Here is a 26,366-nt window from a genome sequence, read left to right on the forward strand (position 1 = left end):
TTTTCTTTAATAATAAATTTATTTTTTATTGGTGTTCAATTTACCAACATACAGAATAACACCCAGTGCTCATCCCGTCAAGTGCCCCCCTCAGTGCCCGTCACCCATTCACCCCTTCCACCACCCCTAGTTCGTTTCCCAGAGTTAGGAGTCTTTATGTTCTGTCTCCCTTTCTGATATTTCCCACACGTTTCTTCTCCCTTCCCTTATATTCCCTTTCACTATTATTTATATTCCCATGATTCCCCAAATGAATGTGCTGAAAAATATTCCATTTTGGTAGTGTATAGCATATTTCCTTCATCCATTCATCTGTCAAGATCCCTATTTCAATTCTTTTGGATAAATATCCAGAAGTGGGATTGCTGGATCATATGGTCGTTCTACTTTTAATTTTTTAGGAACCTCCATGCTGCCCCATTTTATTTTGCCACCATCAGTGTAAAAGGATTCTATTTTCTTCACATCTTCACCAATACTTGTTACTTTTATTGTGTTTTTGATAATAGCCTTCCTAACAGGTAATATTTCATTGTTGTCTTGATTTGCATTTCGTTGATGATTAGTAATGTTGGGCATCTTTTTTAAAAAATATTTTATTTGTTTATTCATGAGAGACACAGAGAGAGAGGTAGAGACATAGGCAGAGGGAGAGGCAGGCTCCCTGTGGTGAGCCTGATGCAGGACTCAGTCCCAGAATCCCAGGATTGTGCCCTGAGCTAAAGGCAGATGCTCAACCCCTGAGTCACCCAGGTGTCCTGAGAACTTTTTAAATGTATCTGTTGGGCATTTGTACATCATTTTTAGAGAAATTTCCATTCAAGAACTTTGCCCATTTTGTAATCAGTTTATTTGGGTCTTTCTTTTCTTTTCTTTTTTCTTTTCTTTTCTTTTTTTCTTTTTGTTGTTTTCGCTATTAGGTTGTAGAAGTCTTACTTTGGATATTAACTCCTTGTTGGGTGTATGGTTTGCAAATATTTTGCAAATATTCTGTAGGTTGTCTTTTCATTCTGTTGATTGCTTTCTTTGCTGTGAAGAAGGTTTTTAGTTTGATGAAGTCCCACATGTCTGTTTTTGTTTTTGTTGTCTGTGCCTTTGGTGTTATATCCAAGATATCATTGCCAAGACCATTGTCAAGAGGATTTTTTCCTATGTTATCTTTTAGGAGTTTTATATTTTTGGTCTCATGTTTAAGTCTTTAATCCATTTTAAGTTGGTGTGTGTGTGTGTGTGTGTGTGTGTGTGTGTGTGTGGTGTGAGATAAGGGTCTGATTTCATTCCTGTGCAAGTGGATATCCAATTTTCCCAGCATCATTTGTCAAAGAGACTATCTTTTCCTCGTTGTGTGGTTTTGGCAGCCTTGTTGAAGATTAATTTCTGGGCTCACAACTCTGTTCTGTTGGTCTATATCTGTCTTGATGATGGCACTATCTTGTTTTAATCACTGTAGTTTTGTTCTAACTGGGGTTTTTTTTTTTTTTTTTTTGAATCTTTAGGGTTTTCTCTATGTAAGATCATGTCATTTGCAAACAGATTAATTTACTTCTTACTTTACAACTTGGATGATTTTTATTTCTTTTTGTTGCCTAATTGGTCTGACTAGGACTTCTAGTATTCTGTTGAATGTAAGTGGCAAGAATGAACATCCGGCCTTGTTCCTGATCTTAAAGGAAAAGTTTTTTTTTTTTTTTTTGCCATTGAATATGATGTCAGCTATGGGCTTTCATAAATGACCTTTAATATATTACGATGAATACCTTCTGTACCCAGTTTGTTGAGAGTTTTAGTCATGAAAGTGTATTGAATTTTGTCAAATGGTTTTTCTGCATCTATTGAGATGATTACATGACTTTTATCCTTCATTTCATTAATGTGGCATATCACGTTAACTGATTTGCATATTTTGAACCACACACCACTCTTTATAGTTATAGTTTCCTAATTAAACAGACCATCAAAATTTACAGATTGCACTTAGCTGTGAGGTCTTTTTGGTTTGCCCTATTCTATAACAGTCTTCTAGGCTCCAAAAGCCCAATTTAAGATGGGTCAGTATTATCTAGTTTGCTATTGCTGGAACTGTTCTTCCGAAACAGTCTTTTAATTAGTTTCTTTACTTTCATTTGTTCCCCTATCATTTATTCTCCAGAATTATCTTTTAAAATCATGAATCAGATCATGCTGCTCTGATATATAAAAGCATTTGCTGAAGAGAATGTGTGGTCAGGAAGTGTTTTTTAAAAAACAGGAATATTATGCCATATTTATATATTGTGGAGAATTGCCCAGGAAAGAGGGAAAGAACAACTTGGAAGAGAAATTGAATACATTATAGGAGAGATGTTCTTGGGTAAGTGTGAAAGGACGGAATCAGGACATTGGCAGGAATTGCCCTTCAGAGCGTAGGTAGTCACCCTTAGTAACAGGAAAGAGTATATGGGCACACCTGCAGGTGGCTTGGGAAGTGTGGTGAGGGGAACCTGATGATGCTCTCTGCTAATTGTCACTATTTTCTCATCTGAGAGTGAGCTAAGAAGGAAGTGGTGGAGGATGTGGTGAGAGGAGACGGTATAAAATAGTCATCTTAGGAGATCAGATTGGGGAGGGAAGAAATTAGAACAACCTAAGAGGGTTTGGAGGCAGTAGTGTCGGCATGAATCGGAGAGTGATCTGTTAGGCTGAATGTTTTTCCTCTGCTTAAGGTCAAGTGCTCAGGTGGAGGTTTGACATCTGTAGTGAGTTGACTTTTGACCAGAGTTGGAGTCCTGCCATATGACTATGTGAACGATAGGGGGCAGTGAGTTGCATGCACATGCAAGCATGATATTACCGAATCACGAAGTCTAGATTTTTTTTTCAACATAGTGATTTGATGATTACATACATTGCAAAATACTCACCATAGGCAAAGTTATACAAAGTTATTATGATATTATTGATTGTATTCCCCATCCTGTACCTTTTTTATCCTCATGACCTACTTATTTTATAACTGGAAGTTTGTAGCTCTTAATTCCTTTCTCCTATTTTGCCTATCCTCCCACCTCTCTGCCCTGTATTTATGAGTCTGCTTCTGGATTTTGTTTTCTTTGTTGTTGTTTTGTCTTGTTTATTTGTTATTTAGATTCTACATATAAGCAAAATCATATGGTATTTGTCTTTTTCTACAGTCCCTACATTCCTTTAGATGCATTCCAGTGAATTTATTGAACTCTCAACTCTTTTATGGCCTTCATGAGTAGACATCTCATCCCTTTCTCTCTTTCCCCCCATCTTGTAAAAAGAGCATAAAAGACCACTGGAAATAATCAATTTCTAGGTTTTTTCTTTCTTTTTATTTCTAATCAGCTGATACCATAACAACATCATTTTAGTACAACCAAATCTTTTGTGACTTAGGGGGTTTTATTTGAGGCCTATGAAATGGTTTATTTTTCTTTATTTTTTTAAAGATTTTATTTATTTATTCATGATAGTCACAGAGAGAGAGAGAGAGGCAGAGACACAGGCAGAGGGAGAAGCAGGCTCCATGCAGGGAGCCCGACGTGGGATTCGATCCTGGGTCTCCAGGATCGTGCCCTGGGCCAAAGGCAGGCACTAAACCACTGCGCCACCCAGGGATCCCTGAAATGGTTTATATGAGAGAGAGATATGAATGCTCAGAGTGCTGCCGTAAACAACTCTCTTTGTAAAATGAACATGGAACTTCCCAGCAGCCTTCAAATGCACAGAAATCATGATTATCTTGCTCTAGCACTGGGAGCAGGTGGAGCTGGGAGAGGCCCAGGAATACCAGTGGTAGCCTTGGGATCAGCCAGGGAAGGATGGGAGGTGGCTTTCACCACTTGAATATAGTTCAAGGCTGTGAGGGTCATGATGTGGGAATGGAGGGACCAGAGCACTGTAAATCTACTATGTGCATCTGACAGGCCATCTGGGTACTTCTTATAAGAAAATTAGGAAAATGGCCATTAGCAAAGCCAGAAGGCTTAAGAGTTTAAGCAAGCTTGCAAAGGGAGTTGGGGATTCTTGTACAATTCGAGTTTTGGTGACTTTGAATGTTCGATCCCATTGAGTCAAGATCGCATTTCTGGCTCCTTTCCATTTCCCTGGGCCAGTCAAGCGGAACTGGTACGGTGTGCATGGGCCAAAGAAGATGGTCAAAGCCAGGCGTGGGTCCGTCAGGAGCAGTGAGAATAGGTTGGGTTTTGCATTGATATTGGTCAGGAGTTCATCTATGTATGTGATGTAATCTGATTGTAAAGCTTTGCAGTAGCACAAGCCAAACCTTTATAAAAGGAAAATTGGGGATAAAGAAGACAAAAAGATAAAATAATGATAATCCAGAACAAGAAAAAGTGCCAAGAGTAAACAGTGACAATAGAAAATTTGAAATGGTTTGTGTATTCTTCCCTCAAAGCCCACAGCTGTCTAATGGTTTTGTTGTTGTTGTTGTTTAAATGTATGAGTTCCTTGACAAGATACTCTATAGGCATGGTGCTCCACATGCTCATAATGCAGCTAGTATTTCTTTAGTTCTTTTGTCATATAATTAGCAATTTCTAGAAAAAAATTTTTAAATAAATAATTTCACTCTTCCTAAATTTTTCTAAAACTCAGTTTTGTTAGATTTTTTATAATGTGAAAGTCCACAAGAACCCCTAATGCTGGTATCAGGCCCCAAAATCACTGACTGACTTATGTGACAAGAAGCCTTTCCATTGTGCAGTTCTTTTTATTTTAATTTTTTAAAATTAATTAATTAATTAATTAATGATAGTCAGAGAGAGAGAGAGAGAGAGAGAGAGAGAGAGGCAGAGACAGGCAGAGGGAGAAGCAGGCTCCATGCACCGGGAGCCCGATGTGGGATTCGATCCCGGGTCTCCAGGATCGCGCCCTGGGCCAAAGGCAGGCGCTAAACCACTGCGCCACCCAGGGATCCCCCCATTGTGCAGTTCTAATTAATTATCTATGTTATAGCAGAATTCCATAATGGAGATCAAATCATGTTCCAGGTTGAGGGTGAAATAGAGACATCTAGAATGTTTTCATTATTTTGGGATTTAGCGCTTTGACAAGGATAGAGCAACATGAAGTTTGAAATTATATATAAATTAGAGAAGTGATAAAAATTCTTAAATGCTGTGACTTTCAAACTTTCTTTTGGTCTCAGAAATCATTTTTTAAGTGAAAATTTTGATTAAAACCCAAAACAGATAAACAGTAAATCAGATAAAACCAGGGATGTTTTAAATGGTTTAGGAGTGAGAATGGGTGGAGGGGGAGGCTAAGACTCCCTTCTTTGCTGGCCACCTCCCCTCTGTAATCCCTGGCCCTTGAGTACCAGTCAAAGAGCAGAGCATAAGTGGAAACCTCTCCTCTAGGGGACAGGGTCAACAAAGTTATTCTGACAAAAGGCCAGATGGTAAGTACATTAGGCTTTGAGGGCCGTATTATGGTCTTTGTCTCAACTACTCAACTCCCCTGTTGTAACTCAAAAGCAGCTATACACAATCTGTAAGTGAATAAGTGTGGCTATGTTCTCATAAAACTTTATATTTGGCCACTGTGGTTTAGGTTTCATATAATTTTCACATATCATAAAATATTCTTCTTTTATACCACCCATTTAAAAACATAAAAGAAAAATTCAAGTTGTCGTCAGATTTGGCCCTCAGGCCATAGTCTGCAGAATCTTGCTCTAGAGTAGCAATCTGAATAAAACAATAGAGCTGGATACGGATTTGTTGAATGAATGAGTAAGCAGACCCTTCTGGCATCAGAGGGAATGAACACAGCTCTTTGACTGATTGAATAAGGTGTGGAATAATGTATCTGGGAGATGAGAGTTGATTATATTTGGTTTTGAATCCAGACTCCATGTGGTATTGGATAATCATGGTCTGAAGTGACGATCTGGGGACACTTAAACTTCTCAATTCCCTTTGTTCCCTCTTCCCTTAACAGGCTATCCTAGATTTTTTCCCCCTAAATCTCAGGTGTTCTTTTTCCTCCAGTGTAACTCACCTCTGTCTGCTATTGTTCTACCAGTTTGAGTTATGAATCAAAAAAGATGTGTAAGTAGTTGACTTGGTTAACTTACCCACTGGGTTTGTTTTCTTTTCTTGCGTTAACTTCCTCTGTCATGGCACTTTGTGGTGGTAACTTATTTATACCTATGAAATATACAAACAAGAAGGACAATTTAACTGCTTTCATGGGTGAAGATGCTTTACTACTGCTCATCTTTTATTTTTAGTACCCAATGACTTGTCTGTTCTTCTGGCAATAAATGTTAGAAGCCTATATGAATTGGTGGTATATAACGCTACCTGGTAATAATGCTATCACCCAAAAAGTTGTAAACATATGGTCATCTCACTACTTATTTAATACAACAAAACCTCACAATTGAATTTTCTTACTCAATTGAAATTTTACATTTTCATTGAACCTGTTGATTCAGTGAAAATAACAGGTAGACACAACTTCTATTTTGTGGCCCCTGATTTATCTTTTGTGCTGGTAATGGCTAAGATTCATTACAGTAGCATAATTCCATAAAGAATAGAATGAATCCTGCTTTTAAAGATTCTGTGGTGTTAGATAGGAGCTGGGGATGGTCTCAAAATTTCCAATATCCCAAATAACATGGCAAACCATAGACATGTGCCCCGTAGTTTCTCATGCACATACCTTTCAGGACTCGAACAGCCCATCGTGCTTGTGTTTCTCCTGTGGGTATCATGGAGCCTAAGGGTTTGATGAGGCCAATGACAGCCAGGGTTGGCTTTGGCAGATGCACAGGGAAGATGTACTTGTACAGCGATGCCTGGCCATTTTCAACTTTGACTACAGTCTCATCAAGGAAGGGGAAAGCAAAGGTGTATCCAGTGGCAAAGACGATGATATCAATGGGCTCTTCCTTTGGGGTGTTGTTAAATACAACAGAATTTTCCTTCACCTCCTTTATGCTTGGCTTTATGAGCACTTTTCCTGTGATGATACAGCCTGGAAGCTCATCATTTAGCACAGGCTCTCTCAGCTGTATCCTAAACAGAAATGTGGGCAGGGAAGAGATCTGCCAGTGACCAGTGTGGCCAGCTCTCCCTCCCCCTTCCCTTCTCTTCTTCATTCTGGGACTCTCCCCTTGTCCAGGCAGGAGGTGCCAGTCATGGGAGAAGTTACCTCTATGGGAGGATTCATGCATGTCCAAGAAGAATGATGAAATGTGCTTGCCATTTACTAGAGTTTGGAAGCCTGTGGAGAAGGGGGTCAGAGCTTTCTCTGGCTCCTGTTTCCCTTGCTGAATTTCAGCACTCAGTTATCACTGTCATTAGAGATAGGGCAGTGCTGAAGGACTACAGGGGAAGCCGGGGACTTCTACATCTGCTGAGGACTCCTGGGAGCTCTCTCCTCCTGGGAAGCAATTGTACAAAGAAAGCATGCATGTGTTTAATAGGAACAAGGGCAGCATTACCTTCTTATGCCTATGCCTTTGGAATCACTAAGCAAATGCTTTGTGAGATGATTTTAAATAAGCTGAGCCATTTTGAGCTTATGGTGAATGCATGGAAAGAGACGGTGTGTCAAAGTGGAAAGAATACTAGAATAGGTGGGAGGAAGGGTGGCTTCTTGTCCTAATGTTTATTCTTAAGAGAGCTTGAGGAAGTCATTTGGTCCCAACTGGCTTTTATTCATCTGTAAAATAGGGTTACTGACACTTGCCATCCTTAGTTCATTGGGGAGGATGAAGAGCATATGAAATAGTATATATGCAAAAACTTTGGAAATGATAAGTGATTAAATCCAAGAGTGAAGGGATTATAGTTCTTTAGGCTCATTTCACATCTTCTAATTTTATGTGATTAAATAAAATTCTTTATGGTCCCACAGCTACCATCCAGGTAAGACAAAGCTATGGTAGACACAGCTCTGGTGCCAAGAATCAGAACACTTGAGGGGCTTGGAGGTAGGAGGTGGAAGAGGGCAGGTAAGTTTTTCTTCATATTCAATCAAGTTGTGTTATTGCCTGATTTGGATATTTCAATAGAAGGATCAAGGTTCCTTCTTCCTAATAGCCCTCAGCAGATACACTATATTTACCTGTCTTCTGGTACTAAGCCATAATTTGCATGATTGAACCAGCTGTTCATCTTCCTTGCCATCAACCACGTCACAATTGGAGTTGGGAGAGCATTTCTGAACATGTTCTGAAATCGAGTCATGAACACCATGTCCCATGGGTACCCCGAGTCAAAGACTCGGCTCATCACCCATGCCCCTCCAGTGGTGCTGAGGAACACCTGGGAGCAATCAAAGAAGCCACTCAGTTTGACACACTGCACAGGGTTGGCTTTGCCAGAAATTCAGGAAGTCTCATGATTAGAATGATATCCAAAAGTCTGCCACCCTCAAAATACATCCTCAACAAGATAGTTTTGGCTCTTCCCTCTCCCGTTTTAAAGTTATTCTTTTGATATCATGGTTTGAGTATCTAGAGTATTAAAATGCCTGAGAACATATGATTGAGAACTTATTGTCTGCCAGACACAATGACAGTGAATGAGATACTGTGACAACTCAGGGGGATTGAAAGTCTCATGTGAAAAACAATGAGCAGGTGGTTACAATTTTGTAGGTAATAAGAACAGGGCATGGCAGCAGTTGAAAGTCATCTACAAAGAGTTTCAGTAGAAACCATTGTTTGAATTGACAATAAAGTTCAGTAATACAATTAGTGAATTCTTTTTTTTTTTGTTTTACTTTACAGATTGACTGAGTTTACCAGCTGACTAAGTTTGAAATTTCCAATAATTAGAGAAATATAAATAGTAATATGCTACCCACATATAGTGGTCATAGTCGGTGAGACTGTTAATTTTTATTTCAGGACCTCCTTTCCCTTCTTTTAGGATAACTCCACCAAACTGCTAAATCTCTCCAAATCAATCAACCAATCAGGTTCCTTTTTGAAAGTCCTCAAAAGGAATGTTAAAGTCACACACTCCCAATCCTTTTTCTTCATGGCTATTTTCACTCTCACTGTTAGTGACCTAATTATCTATACTTATTTAGTTGGCGTCTGTGCCCCCCATGACTCTATGCTTCATGATGTCAGAAATCTTGTTTTTACTGTGTTCTTCAGTGTATCCCCAGTGCCTGGCACCACATTTGGCACATCAGAAGCCAACAACTAATCTGTATTTGTTGAGGAATGTTAATTACAATTATTACATAAATTCATACTAGGGAGAGACCACTGTGTTGGGGTGAGATAGTTGGGGATGTACACGGATTGTAGTAAAGGAGAAAAGGCACCAGAGAAGGGAGGAGTATGGTATGAGCAAAGGGGAAAACAGACGCAGAATCAGAAAGGGCTCAAAGTAGTGGGGGATAAAGATGAAATGGCAGATTTGAACCAGATTAAGGAGAACCCTATAATGCAGGGCTAATCCATCTGCAATTTATTATTTGTATTTTCTTTTGTGTTGCTTATTTTATTATTTTAGTAAAATGAGTTTCCCTGCACATTTTGGCAGGAGCATGGAGCCAGCATAGCTTTCTTAGCTTTCACTGTTTTTGCAAAGTGATCAAAAGTGGCCTGTGCTTTCTCAGATCTGCTTCCTCTGCTGCTCTCTCCCACTTTTTATTTTTTTGGCTGAGTATAATTGACTTTTTTTTTAAGTAAGGGGAGTTATTAGAAGTTTTTAAACATGAGAGCCTCATAATGAAAAGTGGCTTCTCAGAGGATTTGTTTGTTGGTGTTAGGGTATCTGTATGGATTGCCACGTGTGGGAGGAGGGACTGGACATTTAGGGATGTGGGTAGTATTAGGAACAGGTGCTTCGAGTCAGAGGGACTTGCACTTGAAGACTGGCTCTGCCATCTGCTAGTGGCACAACTTCAAGCATGCTACTTAGCTTCTATAAGCCTAAGTTTCTTCATTTATAGTCAAGGGTACCGATATGATAGTACCTACTCCAGTGGCTTCTTTTGATGAGTGGTTGAGATCGTGCAGTAAAGCATTTATTGAAGTGCTTGACACAGAGGAAGCCCCAGTAAATATGAATTATTTCTACAATTATTATTAGGAGGACAGTGCAGTAGCCTCAGTGTGAGGTAGTATGGACCTGCTGAGGGTAGTGGTGGTTAACAAGGAAAGGAGGGAGCAAATGGGAAATCTTAGCAAGGAAAAGGATAGGATTTTTTCACCTATGGGATTAGAGAAGACAAAGGTGTCTCCTATAGCTCTTGTTGGATGACTGGGAACATGACAAAAATAGGAAGTCAGAGAAGTTGGTCTTGGAGGAAAAATGACACTTCAAATTTGCAGTAAAATTTACAAACATATAAGAAAAAAAAACACTTGAAAAATCTGTTTTTTGCATGTGTGTGCTTTAGGCATATTTCTTTCTTTTATCATTTTTCACTGTTTGCCTGAGGCACGCACCTTAAGATAAGGCTCTTCATTAAATAACATGAAGAATGGTACCTTTTTTGCCAGGCGGCTGGTCTCTACAGCAATGTCTGTGCCTGAATTCCCCATTCCAATCACAAGGACTCTCTTGTCCTTAAATATATCTGGATGTTTATACTGTCGGCTATGAAAGTATTGGCCTTTAAATGTATTTATACCTATAGAAAAAGAAAGTCAAATAAGGAATTTTACAGAATCAGTGAATGAAACACAAATATTGTTTCCTTAATAATTTCCTTTCGATGGATTATTTTGGTTGTTTTTAATAGCATACTCAGTTTTAAGAAAATCCAAAATATGAATACATGACTTTCTATGAAGACATAGAAATTAGTGAGTGATTATTTATTTAATGGAGGTACTTACTCCATTTAAAAGTTGGTAGAAATCAACAGGACAGTAATATTATATTTATTAATATTTGATTATATAGAACTTTCACAAGCAAGGAGCAAGAGCAGAGAAGTTAAAGGAAACTATGAATCAGTTCCTCTATTCAGCAAAGTTTTTTTTGGCGTCTATGTGCTTGGTACTGTGCTAGTTGATATTAGTGAAATAAGATAAATGAAATGTGGTTCCTATTCAAAAAGATCCATATGGTTTGGGGGAAATTCATTGATAGTTCACTGTGGTGACTGACTATAACTCAGGCTGAATTTGCTGAGTCAACAAGAGTTGGCTCAAAGAAAAAGGGATTATGTTAGTCACACTGGGGTTTAGATCTACTGTTTTAACTGGAGAGGGAGAAATTAAGGAGTCAATCCCATTTACAATTGCACCCAAAAGCATAAGATACCTGGGAATAAACCTAACCAAAGAGGTAAAGGATCTATACCCTAAAGGATCTATACCCTAAAAAACACTTCTGAAAGAAATTGAGGAAGACACAAAGAGATGGAAAAATATTCCATGCTCATGGATTGGAAGAATTAATATTGTGAAAATCTCTATGCTACCCAGGTCAATTTACACGTTCAATGCAATCCCAATCAAAATACCATGGACTTTCTTCAGAGAGTTAGAACAAATAATCTTATTTTTTAAAAAAGATTATTTATTTATTTATTCATAGAGACACACACACAGAGATTGAGAGATTGAGAGAGAGAGAGAGAGAGAGAGAGAGAGAGAGCAGGCACCATGCAGAGAGCCTGATGTGGGACTCGATCCAGGGTCTCCAGGATCACGCCCTGGGCTGCAGGCAGCACTAAACCGCTGCACCACCGGGCTGCCCTAGAACAAATAACCTTAAGATTTGTGTGGAATCAGAAAAGACCCCGAATAGCCAGGGGAATATTGAAAAAGGGGCATGCCAGATTTCAAATTGTAATACAAAGCTGTGATCATTAAGACAGTGCGGTACTGGCACAAAAACACATAGATCAATGGAACAGAATAGAGAATCCAGAAATAGGCCCTCAACTCTATGAAACTAATACTGGAAAAAGCAGGAAAGACTATTCACTGGAAAAAGGACAGTCTCTTCAATAAATGTTGCTGGGAAAATTGGACAGCCACGTGCAGAAGAATGAAACTAGACCATTCTCTTACACAAAGATAAAATGGATGAAAGATCTAAATGTGAGACAAGAATCCATCAAAATCCTAGAGGAAAACACAGGCAACACCCTTTTTGAATATGGCCACAGCAAATTCTTGCAAGATACATCTATGAAGGCAAGGGAAACAAAAGCAAAAATGAACTATTGGGACTTAAGATAAAAAGCCTCTGCACAGCAAAAGAAACAGTCAACAAAACTAAAAGACAACCTACAGAATGGGAGAAGATATTTGCAAATGACATATCAGATAAAGGGCTAGTATCCAAGATGTATAAAGAACTTATGAAACTCAACAGCAAAGAAACAACAATCCAATCATGAAATGGGCAATAGATATGAACAGAAATCTCACAGAGGAAGACATAGACATGGCCAACAGGCACATGAGAAAATGCTCCGCCATCACTGGCCATCAGGGAAATACAAATCAAAACCTCAATGAGATACCACCTCATACCAGTGAGAATGCTGAAAATTAACAAGGCAGGAAACAACAAATGTTGGAGAGGAGGTGGAGAAGGGGGAACCCTCCTGCACTGTTGGTGGGAATGTGAACTGGTGCAGCCACTCTGGAAAACTGTGTGGAGGTTCCTCAAAGAATTAAAAATAGACCTGCCCTACGACCCAGCAATTGCACTGCTGGGGATTTACCCCCAAAGATACAGATGCAGTGAAACGGCAGGATACCTGCACCCCAATGTTTATAGCAGCAATGTCCACAATAGACAAACTGTGGAAGGAGCCTCGGTGTCCATCGACAGTGAATGGATAAAGAAGATGTGGTTTCTGTATACAATGGGATATCACTCAGCCATTAGAAATGACCAATACCCACCATTTTCTTCGACGTGGATGGAACTGGAGGGTATTATGCTGGGTGAAGTAAGTCAATCAGAGAAGGACAAACATTATATGGTCTCATTCATTTGGGGAATTGTATACTTTTTGGCACTTACAGGTTGTTTGGAACAAATGAAAATCAAAAATTGGGAGAAAGTGCTGGTTAGAAAAAAAATTCCTTTTACCTTACAACTTTATTTAATGGAGGAACTGTAAAAATTCATTCCTGGACCAAGCCAGTAGCAGGATGGCTCCCATAAGATAAATTAAGGTCAATTTCAGAAAATGATGTACCTGGAAAAGAGTCCAGTGGCAAATGTGGGTTAGTAAGGAAACCAGTGCAGACCATGACAGCATCAAAGATGGCAGACTCTTGCTTTCCTTCATGCTGAGTGACTACCTCCCATTGGCCGGTGACAGTAAAATCTGGGCATTTTGTTACTTTGCAGACTTTAGTCTGAAAAAAAGAATCATAGTCACAATTGTCAAGTTTCTAGTAAGGGCTTTCTGGCCAGTGTACCAGTTGACATTTCAAATGTTCTAGAGCACAGACTAAACATAATTAATAAGCATAAACTTAGAAATTGAATTGAATTATCAGATTAACCATTATTTTCTAAATGGAAGTATTCTAAGCTTAGAGTTGTGGTGGAATATTTACGGGAAATGATGAGACCCAAAAAGTATTAGTGATTTGCTCCAATTCTCACAGTAAGAATCATGGTCTTCTGATGTCTTTTTCATTATTCTTTCTGTTGTAAGAAAGAATATTTCATTATTCTTTCTGTTGTACACCTAGAGCTGTACTTTAATAGGGGCATGGATAATATAAATTGAAAATATAAATTTGGTCTTGAGTATCTTACCTTATGAAAGGTCCTATAGAGTATATTGCCGAAATTTTCCCAGATTCAGAGAATGATTGAGAAATGCTAATTTTATGGCCTCAATGTTCTGGGAGAAGTCCAAATTTCAGTCTATTTTTTGTTTTAGTCAAGTACATATATATTAATGGGTGTGAGGTTCTGATTAAGAAAATATTTAAAATAAATGTATAAGTCAAACTTAAGGCATAAATGCTCCACTGGCCAAGAGACTTTGCTGCCTTTCTTTTTCAGTTTTCAGAGAAGACAGGGTGTCTCAAGTCTTTCCTAATGGGGTCAGTATTTGGATAATATTTGAAGTGCTTGTTGGATTCCAACATTGGTATTAGGAAATCTTCCTTTTTTATTTTTATTATTTATTTATTTTTTTATTATTTATTTATGATAGTCACACAGAGAAAGAGAGAGAGAGAGAGAGGCAGAGACATAGGCAGAGGGAGAAGCAGGCTCCATTTACCAGGAGCCCGACGTGGGATTCGATCCCGGGTCTCCAGGATCGCTCCCTGGGCCAAAGGCAGGCGCTAAACCACTGCGCCACCCAGGGATCCCGAAATCTTCCTTTTTTAAATAAAAGTTTGCAATTAATTAAAAATTAATTAGTTTTTAAATAGAATTTACTTTCATCTTAAAAATAAGAACTGTTTGTAATGAAAAATTTGGAATGCACAGAGAGGAAAGAAATCTCTTATAGACAGCTACTTGTATGTAGTTTCTTAAAACTTTGGTGAACATCTAGTTTTAAACATTTTTTCAATTATTTTATTTTTTAAAATGGTTTTATTTATTTATTCATGAGAGACAGAGAGAGAGAGCTCCCACTGAGCAGGGAGCCTAATGTGGACTTGATTCCAGGACCCTGGGATCATGACCTGAGTCGAAGGCAGACGCTTAACTGACCGAGCCACTCAGGTGCCCTTCAATTATTTAAAAACAGGCTTGGGGCAGCGTGTAGTAAAGGAGTGCTTCAGATTCAGAAACTCTGATGCATTAAAAAATAATTCTGTGGATCATGTCCATTCTCTGTGGTAGTGCTTCATTTTTATTGTGTGCCTTGCAAAATAAGGAAGTGGAATAAAATACTCTTTGGAAAACTGGAATACTTTTATTTTCTTCCAGCTTGATTGAAAGATAACTGGCATACAACACTGTATAAGTTTATTTTATTTTTTAATAATAAATTTATTTTTTATTGGTGTTCAATTTGGCAACATACAGAATAACACCCAGTGCTCATCCCGTCAAGTGCCCACCTCAGTGCCCGCCACCCAGTCACCCCCACTCCCCGCCCTCCTCAAATAAGTTTAAAGTATATGACATAATGATCTGATATATGTATATACTGCAAAATAATTACAACAACAATAAGTTTAGTTTATATCCATTACCTTGCATAGTCATAATTATTTTTCTTGTGATAAGAACTTAAGATCTACTCTCTTAGCAACTTTCAAATATACGACACAGTTAACTATATTAAGCATGCTATATGTTATATCTCCAGAATGGATTTATCTTATAACTGGAAGTCTGCACCTTTTGACCACCTAACCCATACCTCCCAACCCCCACCATTCACCTCTGGCAACCACCAATCTGTTCTGTTTCTATGAATTTGTTGTTTTTAGATTTCATATCCAAGTGAGATCATACAGTATTTGTCTGGCTTATTTCACTTAGCATAATACTCTTAAGGTCCATCCATATTGTTGCAAATGGCAGAATTTCCTCTTTTTTCATAGCTAACCAACCTTCCAGTGTGTGTGTATGTGTGTGCCACATTTTCTTTGTCCACATACCCATTGATGGACACTGAGGTTGTTTCCGTGTCTTGACTATTGTAAATAATGCTGCAATGAACGTGGGGGTGCAGATAGCTCTTTAAGATAGTGGTTTCATTTTGGTCAGTACTTTTAAGGTTGTGAATATGAATCTTATTTGCTACTAGTTTTGGTTATTCATGTTGCTTAGGAATTTATTACCATCCCCATCGGTAGCAGGGAGAGGGGGAGATCTAGGAGAAGGACAATACATGGATTTTCATGTTTCTTGGAGAGGAAAAGAAGGGGGGGAAGAGAGTGTATTCATATGCCCCCGTCCTTCTACCTTTTTCCTGTCTCTGTTCTTGGAAATGGGAAGGGAGGTGGGTAAAGCATCTGAAAAGAACAATATTCAAAGATTTTTCTATTCCCAAGGATATCTAGAAAATATTTCCTTCAAATAGAAAAGATTTCCTTCAAATAAACATGGCACAGGTCTATTCTTATAAAGGGATACTCAAGAAGAGAATACCTAGGTACTGGTAGAAGTGATCAGTGTCCCTATGTGCTTTGGTCCCAAGCTGAGAACGTGGTTTGATATTTTTAGGTCTCTTTGGATACTTCGATTAAATCATTACAAACCAAAAATTTATACACATGAACCCTTACAGAAAGTATCCACCTCCACATTTACTTAGGGTAGTTATGAGTTCTAGACGAAAAGGAATCCAGCTAGGTGTCATCAATCTTGCCAGTTCCTGATCTTGTCTACAGAACCAAGGGCTAGGCTATTGAGAGAAATGGGAAACAGGCAATACTTCCTGACTACTGACTGACGTTTTGTGTCTTACCTTGAATCGAATGCATTTCAGAAGGCTGAACCGGTTTGCATACATTTTGAGATATTCCAGGAATTGAGAATTTGGCACATAGTTTGGATAATCTTCTGGGAAAGGAAAGTCTGAGTAACAAGACATCTCCTTGCAGCTGTTGGAAACCACAGACTTGTAGAGGCTGGCTCTGCCTTCTTCAACATGTTCCTGTACAAACAATGTAAGCACATGAGTGTGTATGCATGTGTGCATGTGTGCGCACACACATGAAATGGATGTTCGTATTTAGACATTTCAAACATTGACAAATATTAAGGTTACCCTTTCTAATGAGATTTGTTATCCTGCCCTTGAGGCAGGGTGAACACTGAACACTGAATTTTATTATCAGAATTGCAATTTCATTCATTACATGTTAACAAATAAGCCCAGGATGGACTCACCTGTCCAGCTTCACATGGCATTACTGCGAAATACAGGAAAATATGGAGATAGACCAGAGCCAGAAAGTAGTATCTGGACTATGGATTGTTGCTAGGTATTTTGGTTTCACAGGGTGTTGTCGAAAGGATTATGGAGAAGGGGGTGCAGATTATGAAGACCGCACGACCATGTACATAGTGAAACACTCATTCCCCCTCCCCCCATTTTGACCTGAATAACTGGTAAATATCAATATCTCAGACAACTACCGCCAGGTTGAGTAATAAGCAGTTTTGGTATATTTAGATATTTAGTCTTTAATATACACTGCCTCTGTCTTTTGGATGTATTTTGGAGGATGTTCTGAGTTTAATGGGAATGTGGCTCTTAGTATTTTAATATTATTTGCCATTTTGGTTATGCATAGTTCTTCATTTTTTTCCTGTGATACAAAAATTAATTTTATTTGTGTGAATTAATGGAAAGATGAACATAAACTTCACACATGTGGAGGAGGGCTCATTTTGTTCCCTCAAAGGATGTGAATCTAGATCTGCCTGAAATGTATAGTGACTACAGAGAGCGAAATTATGAACATATTTTTGTGGTTTGAATTAATGTTACTGATCTCATCAACTAATGGGTTCACTATATCTTTTTTTTTTAACTTTTTAAAAAAAAATTTTTATTTTATTTATGATAGTCACCCAGAGAGAGAGAGAGAGAGAGAGAGAGAGAGAGAGGCAGAGACATAGGCAGAGGGAGAAGCAGGCTCCATGCACCGGGAGCCCGACGTGGGATTCAATCCCGGGTCTCCAGGATCGTGCCCTGGGCCAAAGGCAGGCGCTAAACCGCTGCGCCACCCAGGGATCCTGGGTTCACTATATCTTGCTTGTCTGTGGCCCCGCCTCTGACAGTCTCACTTGTCCAGAATAAATCTAGAAAAACTTACACTCAAGAGCCTAAGAGAGTTGGTTGTAAAATAGACTTTCCATACAGGCCTCCAGCCTCCACTTGAGTTAGTGGACGGAAGTGGGCTCTTTGCCTATGTATCTCTTTTCTTTTTAAAGGTTGCCACATCCTCTCCCACCCCAACGATTTCCATTGCAACCTTTATCTGTTTCCTCTTTGCCTAAGGCTGTGGTCACTGGGAGAGACAGAGTTATGCACCTCTGAAGGATGAATTAAGATCTGTGGTTTATAATCTCTGTAATCTTTGGCATGTCTCCCTATTTGGGAATGGAAGTGGTCTTCACATGTGTTTTCTGGGGTTTCTGCTGATCGCTGGTCCAATTTTGCATGATGACCCCTGATACCCAGAACACACACTAAGGATCCCCCTGTGGGCTTTCTGGTAAGTACAGCCCCTGCTAGAGCAGATACTTTAATTTGCAGGTTTGGAATTGGCCACCTGGTTTGAGTGCAGAGACACATCTAACTAGCCTTGGGTGTGTGTGTGTGTGCATATGCATGTGCGTGCACGGAGATAGGAAGAGGAGGATTGGATGCCTTTAGAAAGCTCAGGAGGTTCATAGCATGTTAGAGCTGGAAGGCCCCGTTAAGGTCACCTCACTTAGGGATTTCCTCTCAGGTGTCAGAGGTATCTCAGAGTGGTCCAGTCATCTCAAGAGGCCACTGTGTCAAGAAAGGGCTGCAGAATGAAGGTGGGTGGTTTTTCCTGCTTCCCAGCCCCCTAGCCTTTTTTCAACCTGGTTTCAAGTTCTCATTTAATAAATGAAACAACGGGGCTGGAATGCCTTTTTAATTGGGCAGCTGCTGGATCACCCTCTTTGCCATCCTTTAGATGTCCTGTCATGGGCTTCACAATATGTGTTCACCACTGCCTCTATTTTTCTTACTTTTCCACTCCTTCTTCACCCTCCACAGATGCTGCATTTTCCTGACAGCATTGCAGGGTCTGACTTTGGAGATCATGCATCTTCCTTCCTCTCTACCTCAATGTTTTTCTTCATGTTCACTTTTCCATTCCCCCACCTTCCCCCCACCGTCTTAGAGGAGGTTGTGCCTCTCCACTTTTCTGAGGCAAACCCTTTCATGTGCCTATAACTCCACTCCTTTCCTTTTCTGCCAGGATCTCATCCCAGTTTGGGCTCACATATGTAATGGTTTCAACCATCCTTACCTACTCTTTCCCATTACCCTGGCGGCAGTCTGAGGGTAGGATGCCTCTTTCTCATTTCTGTGTTCCCCTGGGCCTTGCGCGCAGGCATTTGACCTGACCAAGTCACACGGCCAGGTGTGGGCACAGCTGGATCTAGAATGCATTTCTCTTGATTCTTAGTTCAATGAGTTTCGGTGTTAATAATTAAGTGTCTGTGACCTATATAAGGTGCATTTTTCTCCAGTATCCCTAGGTTCTCTGGACTCACTTTTGCTTTGATGGAAATTACTTTAACCAGATAATTCTGCTACTTCCTCATCTAACTGAGAAGTCTCATCTTGCAAGCCAACTCCCAACTCTGATAGATTAGTCCTATATTTTTCAAGTATGTGTTAAGAAGAGTTCTGAGGCTTATCAGGGGAAGTGTATCATGCTGGATTAGCAATGTCTTTTGGAGGAGGGGAGAGTTACAGCACAGGTGTTAGATTTCCTCTATCCTAATGTGATGTTTGTACTTTGAAACATGGAAACAGATGTGCTCTTTCACCTCGTGCCCTTGGGGAAGTTTCTATGTGCTGATGGTCACATTTGGTAGTTAGGCACATCTCAAGATATGCAATTTGGGACGCCTGGGTGGCTCAGTGGTTGAGCATCTGCTTTTGGCTCAGGGCGTGATCCCGGAGTTCCGGTATCAAGTCCCGCATCAGGCTCCCTGCATGGAGCCTGCTTCTCCCTCTGCCTATGTCTCTGCCTTCTTTCTGTGTCTCTCATGAATAAATAAATAAAATCTTAAAAAAAAAAAAAGACATGCAATTCTTCTCTATGTGAGCCAAGCTGGCCTATGCTGGGAGAACTGCAACCAACTAGCAGCCTCGGCTTCTCTGGCCTTTGCTCACTGAATTAGAAAACACTTCATTCCAGTTCCAAATTCCACTCATCTATAGTGAGAGGAGTGCTACGTCTTCCTGTTAGCTCCTTACGGGCTCCGAGGCCCGGATATCTGACACCTTGCTTCTTTTCACTGTTCTTGATGGCTTTCTCATCAACACTTACTGTTCTTGTGCTCTTGAGCAGGAGGGGAAGCCGGAAGCTTGGAAGTGCTGATGCGAATACTTCCCTGGCCACGCCACGGGACTCACGGGGCTTCAGTGGCCCCAGCAGTGCCCCCGAGGCCCCCATCGGCCCAGGCCCTCTGCTTCCTCACCTCACTTTCCTCTCCAGGCTGGACTGTAACCCTGCTGAGGTTTGAGAATATTACTTTCTTTTGCTTAGGGCTTCAAAAAAGGCTCCAAACCCACATTCTTTACTTCCAATGGTTCTTGGCATAGATTGGGGCTGCCTGGAGAGCAGGACCTTGAGTAAAGAGCTCATCCTACACTGAGCCCTGTGTCACTTCACCTCAGATGGAGGAGGCCTGGGAACAGAAGCAGCTCCAAGTGGCTCTGTCTTATAGACAGAGGCTGACATTCCTGCACTGGTGGGTTCGTACTTTTGTCCGGAACACCGAGGTCCCTGGCCTTGAGTCAGACTCTGTGGTTCTGCTCCTGCGCCCCTTGTTCTAGGCTTTCTTGGCATGTCCCAACCTCTCCGTTCCCTGCCACCCTTTGGGGGCATCTTTCTTGGCCCTAGATCAAGTTTGTGAGATGGCTCATGCATTCCCCACCCAAGCTTAGGCTGTGCCCTGCTTCTTTGTTTTACGAATTTCAGAGGTCCTCCTGGCTCCCTGTTCAGCAGATGCTTCCAAGCCCTACCACCCCCGCCCCCCACCCGCCCCGGCCCAGGGCAGTCAGTGTCATGGGAGAAATTCTACTTCTTTTCACATCCGTGCAGCCTTTCCCAACAGACACATCGCACAGCCCCGAGCCCCCCACTTACGGTGAATCTCCACAGCCCCCCGAGGTCGTCACTCCTCTCAAAGCATGTGGGCTCCAGTCCTTCCTCCAGGCAGCACTTGATGGAGGCCAGGCCACTGACCCCAGCTCCCACAATTGCAACCCGCTTGGCCATGTTCTCCTGTGTGGGGAAAGCAAAGCAGAGCTTTTTATTCACCAGTGGAAGCCCCACCCCATGCTTGGCTGCTCTAGCCAACCAGGAGAGAACCAGGGAAATGAAGAAATGTGAGAAATGTTCAGGCCACTTCTTTGCCCCTGTGCCTGGTGAGCTCCCACCCCCTCACTTGGAGCTGCTGCCCAATGTTAGCATGGTTGCTGCTGAGACAGAGGGGCTGAAAGTGGACCCTTTAGTGGAGAGTTTTGCATCTGGACTGTGCTGCTGCCTCCAGCCTCCTTTCACTGACTCCAGAATGGCATGAGTAGTGACCAGAAAGAATCACCTTGTCAAGCACGTTTTTTTTTTAAATAAACATATGAAACCAGAGCTCAGATTGGTGTAGCGAACTGATGCAAGGCCACACAGCAGTGGTGAAGTGCAGTTGGGATTGGGAGCTGAGGCACCTTGGCCAATGTGGGACCTGCTATGGCGCTGCCCCCGGAGAGTCCCAGCCCTCTGGCGCTCCGTGGGGCCCAGCGCGGTCCATCCTCCTCCCACCCACAGCAGTGAACAGCTACCAGGGGAAGAGAGAGGCTGCTGTGTGTGGACAATCATCCCTCCCCTCCCTATCAGGTACTGATTCACCCCAGGGAATGTGGCCCTGTCCCTACTGGCACAGGTGGAGGATCATCTGTCCTTGGGCCACATAAGAATGCTGATAGGCAATATAGCATAGTGGTTAAGCAAGCAGGCTCTGGCAGATTGCTCGGGTTAAAGTTCAGTTCTGTCAGTTACTGCTGTGTGATCTTGGGCAAGTTAGTTAACCTCCGCGTATCACAATAATGGAGAAAACAGTGGTCGGTTCCTTGCAGTGTTTGGTGAGAATCAAGTGAGTCAACACATGTCAGTTGATGTAGAGCTGTTCCTGACACATAGCAAATGCTCAATAGATATAAGTTATTATTACTGTAAAAACATTTCCCCAAATTGGTGTCCTCTCCTGCCTTTCCCATCAGTGAGCCTCTGCTCTTTTATTTCCCATACGGTCTGGTCAATATACACGTTTAACCCTAAATCATACAATTTTAGGTGTTGTTCACTAACACGTTTTTGTGACAATTTTATCTCCTCATGTTAGTGAGTTTTTAAAGCACATAGGTCACAGAGTAGATGCTGTTTTCTTGTTTCACAGATGAGATCTTTACACAAAACTGGATACACATATTTTGCTTTTTAGGATTGGGAACCTGAGAGAGGTAGCTCCACTATAGAGACGTCACCTGCTTGCTCTCTGCGATTGATCCTATGACCAGGGAGGCACTGGGAACATAATATAACAGATGCCCAAGCAATAGCTCTTGAATGAAAGGCCCATTTTTTTTTCAAGTGTTCTTTAAATGTGTTGTAGGGCTGGTTGTTTCCCTGTAACAACTGGCTCCGATTGACTGGGGAAGAGCTGGTAAAGTCCCTTTAGGAGAAGTCATGCTCTGGATCCTAATGGACAACCTTATACAATTTTCCCCTTCCTGGGTTCTAGAGAAGTAAAGTGACCCTACATTTAGAGATGCAGCTGATGTAAAGCAATAAATGTAGGTGTTGAGGCCAGACACATTTGTTTTAAATCCCTGCTCTATCAGCTTGGCGTATAGGAAAATACCCTCCTGGGGGGCCTCACGCTCCTCATCTGTAGAATGGGACATAGTGCTATGCATTTCTGTGGGACGTAGTAGGCATTCAAGGAAGAATATCTACTCTTATGGGAAAAATGACTCTAGGACAGAAGGGGAGCATTGCACAGATAATACGATATCTGCAACTGTGTGCAGAAGCATGCTGGCCCTATAAAGACAGCAGGTCTGATGATAGCAAGATGCTCGTGTCCTCTGCAGGAGACCAGGAAACAAAGTAGTTTGTTTGGGAGCACGTGGAGCCATTTCCAGTAGCTGGACTGAGAAAGAGGGTGGGGCAATTTCCCTAGTGTGGCTCCACCAAAACTAGACATCAGCAGGGAGAGAGATCTAACTTCCCTGGAGAGACGCTAGTACATGGATATCCTGCCATATATCCAGGGCAGTGTCCCAGGCAGGAAAAATGGGCTCTTGGTATAGCGAGAACCAGTGTGTACGTACGTTTCCTTGAGTAGGATGTTGTAGGTTCAAGGACATACTGCTGAATGCCAAAGGCAGGTGCTTCACCGACTGAGCCATCCAGATGCCCCCAAAGTTCCCAATTTTTAACCATAGAGTTAGAAACTGCTGTTTTTTTCCCCCTGGGCATTTTATACTGCTTCCTCTACTTCAAAGAAGTAAAATGCAAATATATAATGTAGTGAAGTCAGATAGAGGGCTCATTTAAGTTTACTAGGATAATGTAGGGGGTCAGAACATGAGACTAGGCCTGCTATTTCCAAAATGATGCACAGAGGTGCTCTGATTAATTTAAAATATCAAGGAATGTACATGTTTATTGAGTATGGAACAAAACTGGAGGTAGTTGATAGTTTTAATGCCAGTTAGGATTGTGTTCCATTAGATGATGTCATATCTTTGCAATGCTAGATTGCTGGCAGTTGCAATGTTAAAAGCAAGTACCACATGAAAGTTGGTTAAGGTGGAATGGGGAATGAAGGGATGATATCCCATCTGATTCCAAGGATTGAGAAGTTGTATGGTGCCTAGCAGGAGCATTCACCTCATTATAAATAAGTGTGGTTATTCAAGGAAATAAAATGATTATTTTTCTTTCAATTTGTGTATTATTTTTCAAACAACTACAAAGACATAAGAACAGAAATACTTAATTTGTTTGTACCTGACTACTCATACACTATAGGGTCCCTTGAACCTAGACAGTTAGAGTCTTACCATCCAGATTTATTTTGTTTTGTTTTATTTTATTATTTTATTTTTTATGATTAATTATTTGAGGGAGAAAGAGAGAGAATAAGTGGGGGAAGGGCAGAGGGAGAAGCAGACTCCCTGCAGAGCAGGGAACCAGATGTGAGACTGAATCCCAGGACTCTGGGATCATGACCTGAGCCAAAGGCAGACACTTAAACGACTGAAACACTCAGGCACCCTATTTTGCACCCTATTTTATTTTATTTATTTATTTATTTATTTATTTATTTATTTATTTATTTATTTATTTATTTATTTTATACTTTGCTTAAAAAAATAATGTTATCTAGTAGAACACAGCCCTGATATTAATTTAATTTAATTTATTTTTTAAGTAGGTTCTGTGCCCAATATGGGACTCAAACTCATGACCTCAAGATCAAGAGTCATTTGCTTTACCAACTGAGCCAGCCAGGCATGCTGGTTTATTGGCCTGGGGACCTTACCTATTGATATCAGGAAAATGCAAGTGAACCTATATCTGAGTCTAGCACTATATCAATTAACCAGTGTTTCTTAACTCTCTCTGGTGCAACTTACCTGTATGTTTCCTAGTGCTCCATCTCTACTAGTGCTGTCAGACTTACATCCAGCCCTTTATTTATACATTCCCCATCCCTCTCTTCTTCTTCCCTCTTCTCTCTGTCTGCCTGTCTTGCTTTCTTACACACACACACACACACACACGCCATCTTGGCATAATGATACAATATCCTTAGGTAGGCTGTGCATTTCAGGACTAATCAGAGATAAGTAGATTTAGTTGGATGGTTGGCAGTTGGAGGTGCTCAAGGGTACCTCCTTAGCCCCTGAGAACAGATGAACATAAACTGGTAAGAAACTCATGTCAGAGCAGTGCCATGCTCTGCTATTCCTGTTTCCCAGAAGCCATTCCCTGCCTCCTCAAGCCCATTCCTAACCACATATGAAAAATTCTGATAGGATTAAAATTTATCTTGTCAGTTACAAGGCCATAGACATTCCCTAGGCTGGAGGAGAAACGAAGAATAATAAAAGCGGGAGACTTAGTTTCTCAAAAAAACAAAACAAACAAACAAACAAACAACAACACAGCAGTTTCTAACCCTATAGTAAATCAGATGACATTAGACTATTTGTCTACAAAAGATTTCTAAATCCTTCGAAATGTGTGGTAAATTCAGCTGGGGGTGGGATTAACAGTAGAGATCTGACAATAGAAACTCAAGAAACTTTGTCGTAGTGCCTAGAATGGAACACTTCTAACCACAGGAAGGACAGCACAGCAACATAAACTACGCAGATTCTAGAGAGGGGTTACCTCTCTCCGCACTTGTGCCAAATGTGATGATTTGGCAGGCAAACCTCCAAACTGTGTCTGACACCATGTTAGAAGGTATTATATTAATGGAAACATTTAATGAAAAATTACTGATTTCTCTAAGCATTATGAATCCAAGTTTTTCCCTTTTGATTCACTACTTAATAATATACCAGCAGTGTACTTACCCGTGTATGGGGGAAGACTTGATAGTATCTGCCTTTACGGTCCCTTGGTCCCTTTGCAAATGCGCAAGCTTTTAACACTGTCTGTACTTGGGGGCAGGGAATGATTCTCTAGTCCCTCCCAGGTCACAGACTGAGGAAGGGACACAGCGGAGGTGATTCTGTCCTGAAGCACAATAACAAAAGAGGAAATGTCTGGGCCCTACCTCTGAAATTCAAAGAAATCAGAGATTATATCTGGTTACTTAGTTTGTGTACTTACTTTATGTGTTTGGGATTCTGACAACCCCCATCAGAGTTTGGACTCTGGAGCTAGCAGAAATTGGAATGAGTGAGCATGAGCCAGTGTCAGCCTGGGAGTCTTCAGCACACAGCATGAGTGGCATCTAAGAGATAAGAAATGTTATGTAGAATTTGGGACCTAAGGTTAATCATTGTCTACATTTTAACTTGATTAATGGTAGCAGTGAAATGTTAAGAGAAATATTGACTAGGGGGTAATGATGTGGAGAACAAAGGAAAAATAAACGTAGAAAAATTAAATTTCCTTACAACTTACAGCCCATTGATGAGACAGGCAGAGGGACCTTCCTCTAGGAACTCAACTGCCTTGATCTTAATATTTGCTAGAGGCAAAATGTACCTTAGCTCAACATTAGACCACCTCCAGGATCCTGTAAGTCTTCTTTAACATATTAAAATGACCCTTTGGGGACACCTGGGTGGCTCAGTCTGTTAAGTGTCTGAATATTGATCTCAACTTAGGTTGTGAATTCAAGCCCCATGTTGGGCTCTGCACTAGGCATAAAGCCTACTTAAAAAAATCCCTTTGGACATTTTCTTTATCTCTACCCCACAAGATATATGTTGGCAATAATCCTCCAAAAATATGACCCACTGATATACATGTGAAGGTTCCCATGACTAAGGTTTTACTAGACAGCAGTAAACGACCCCTCTAGGTCCTGGAAACCTTGCTTCCAAATTCTTTAGAGACTTACACTCTCCTTACTCCCTTCCCAACTTGAAAGTATATAATCAGCCACTCCTCACAACCCTATTCAGCTCTTTCTGCCCACAGGTCCTGTCGT

General features: G+C 40.8%; 1 protein-coding gene across 2 annotated transcripts; it reads right to left on the reverse strand.

The window, feature by feature from the left end:
• Nucleotides 1-3,321: 3,321 nt before the first annotated feature.
• Nucleotides 3,322-25,642, reverse strand: FMO1 (flavin containing dimethylaniline monoxygenase 1). Of its 2 annotated transcripts, XM_055323508.1 has the most exons (10): nucleotides 25,538-25,615; nucleotides 25,279-25,441; nucleotides 20,777-20,914; nucleotides 16,375-16,563; nucleotides 13,177-13,339; nucleotides 10,496-10,638; nucleotides 8,107-8,306; nucleotides 6,697-7,052; nucleotides 6,104-6,176; nucleotides 3,322-4,288 (listed from the first exon to the last, which is right to left on the reverse strand). In XM_055323508.1, exons 3-10 carry the CDS (start codon nucleotides 20,906-20,908, stop codon nucleotides 3,946-3,948), a joined length of 1,599 nt encoding a protein of 532 aa, XP_055179483.1. In that variant the 5' UTR covers nucleotides 20,909-20,914; nucleotides 25,279-25,441; nucleotides 25,538-25,615; the 3' UTR covers nucleotides 3,322-3,945. The 2 variants fall into 2 exon arrangements, with proteins under 2 accessions (XP_055179483.1, XP_055179485.1); XM_055323510.1 differs by lacking the exon at nucleotides 25,279-25,441 and having other exon boundaries at nucleotides 25,538-25,642.
• Nucleotides 25,643-26,366: the final 724 nt, after the last annotated feature.

The sequence above is a fragment of the Nyctereutes procyonoides genome, unplaced genomic scaffold (genome assembly GCF_905146905.1).
Source record: "Nyctereutes procyonoides isolate TBG_1078 unplaced genomic scaffold, NYPRO_anot_genome, whole genome shotgun sequence".
Classification (NCBI taxonomy): Eukaryota; Metazoa; Chordata; class Mammalia; order Carnivora; family Canidae; genus Nyctereutes; species Nyctereutes procyonoides.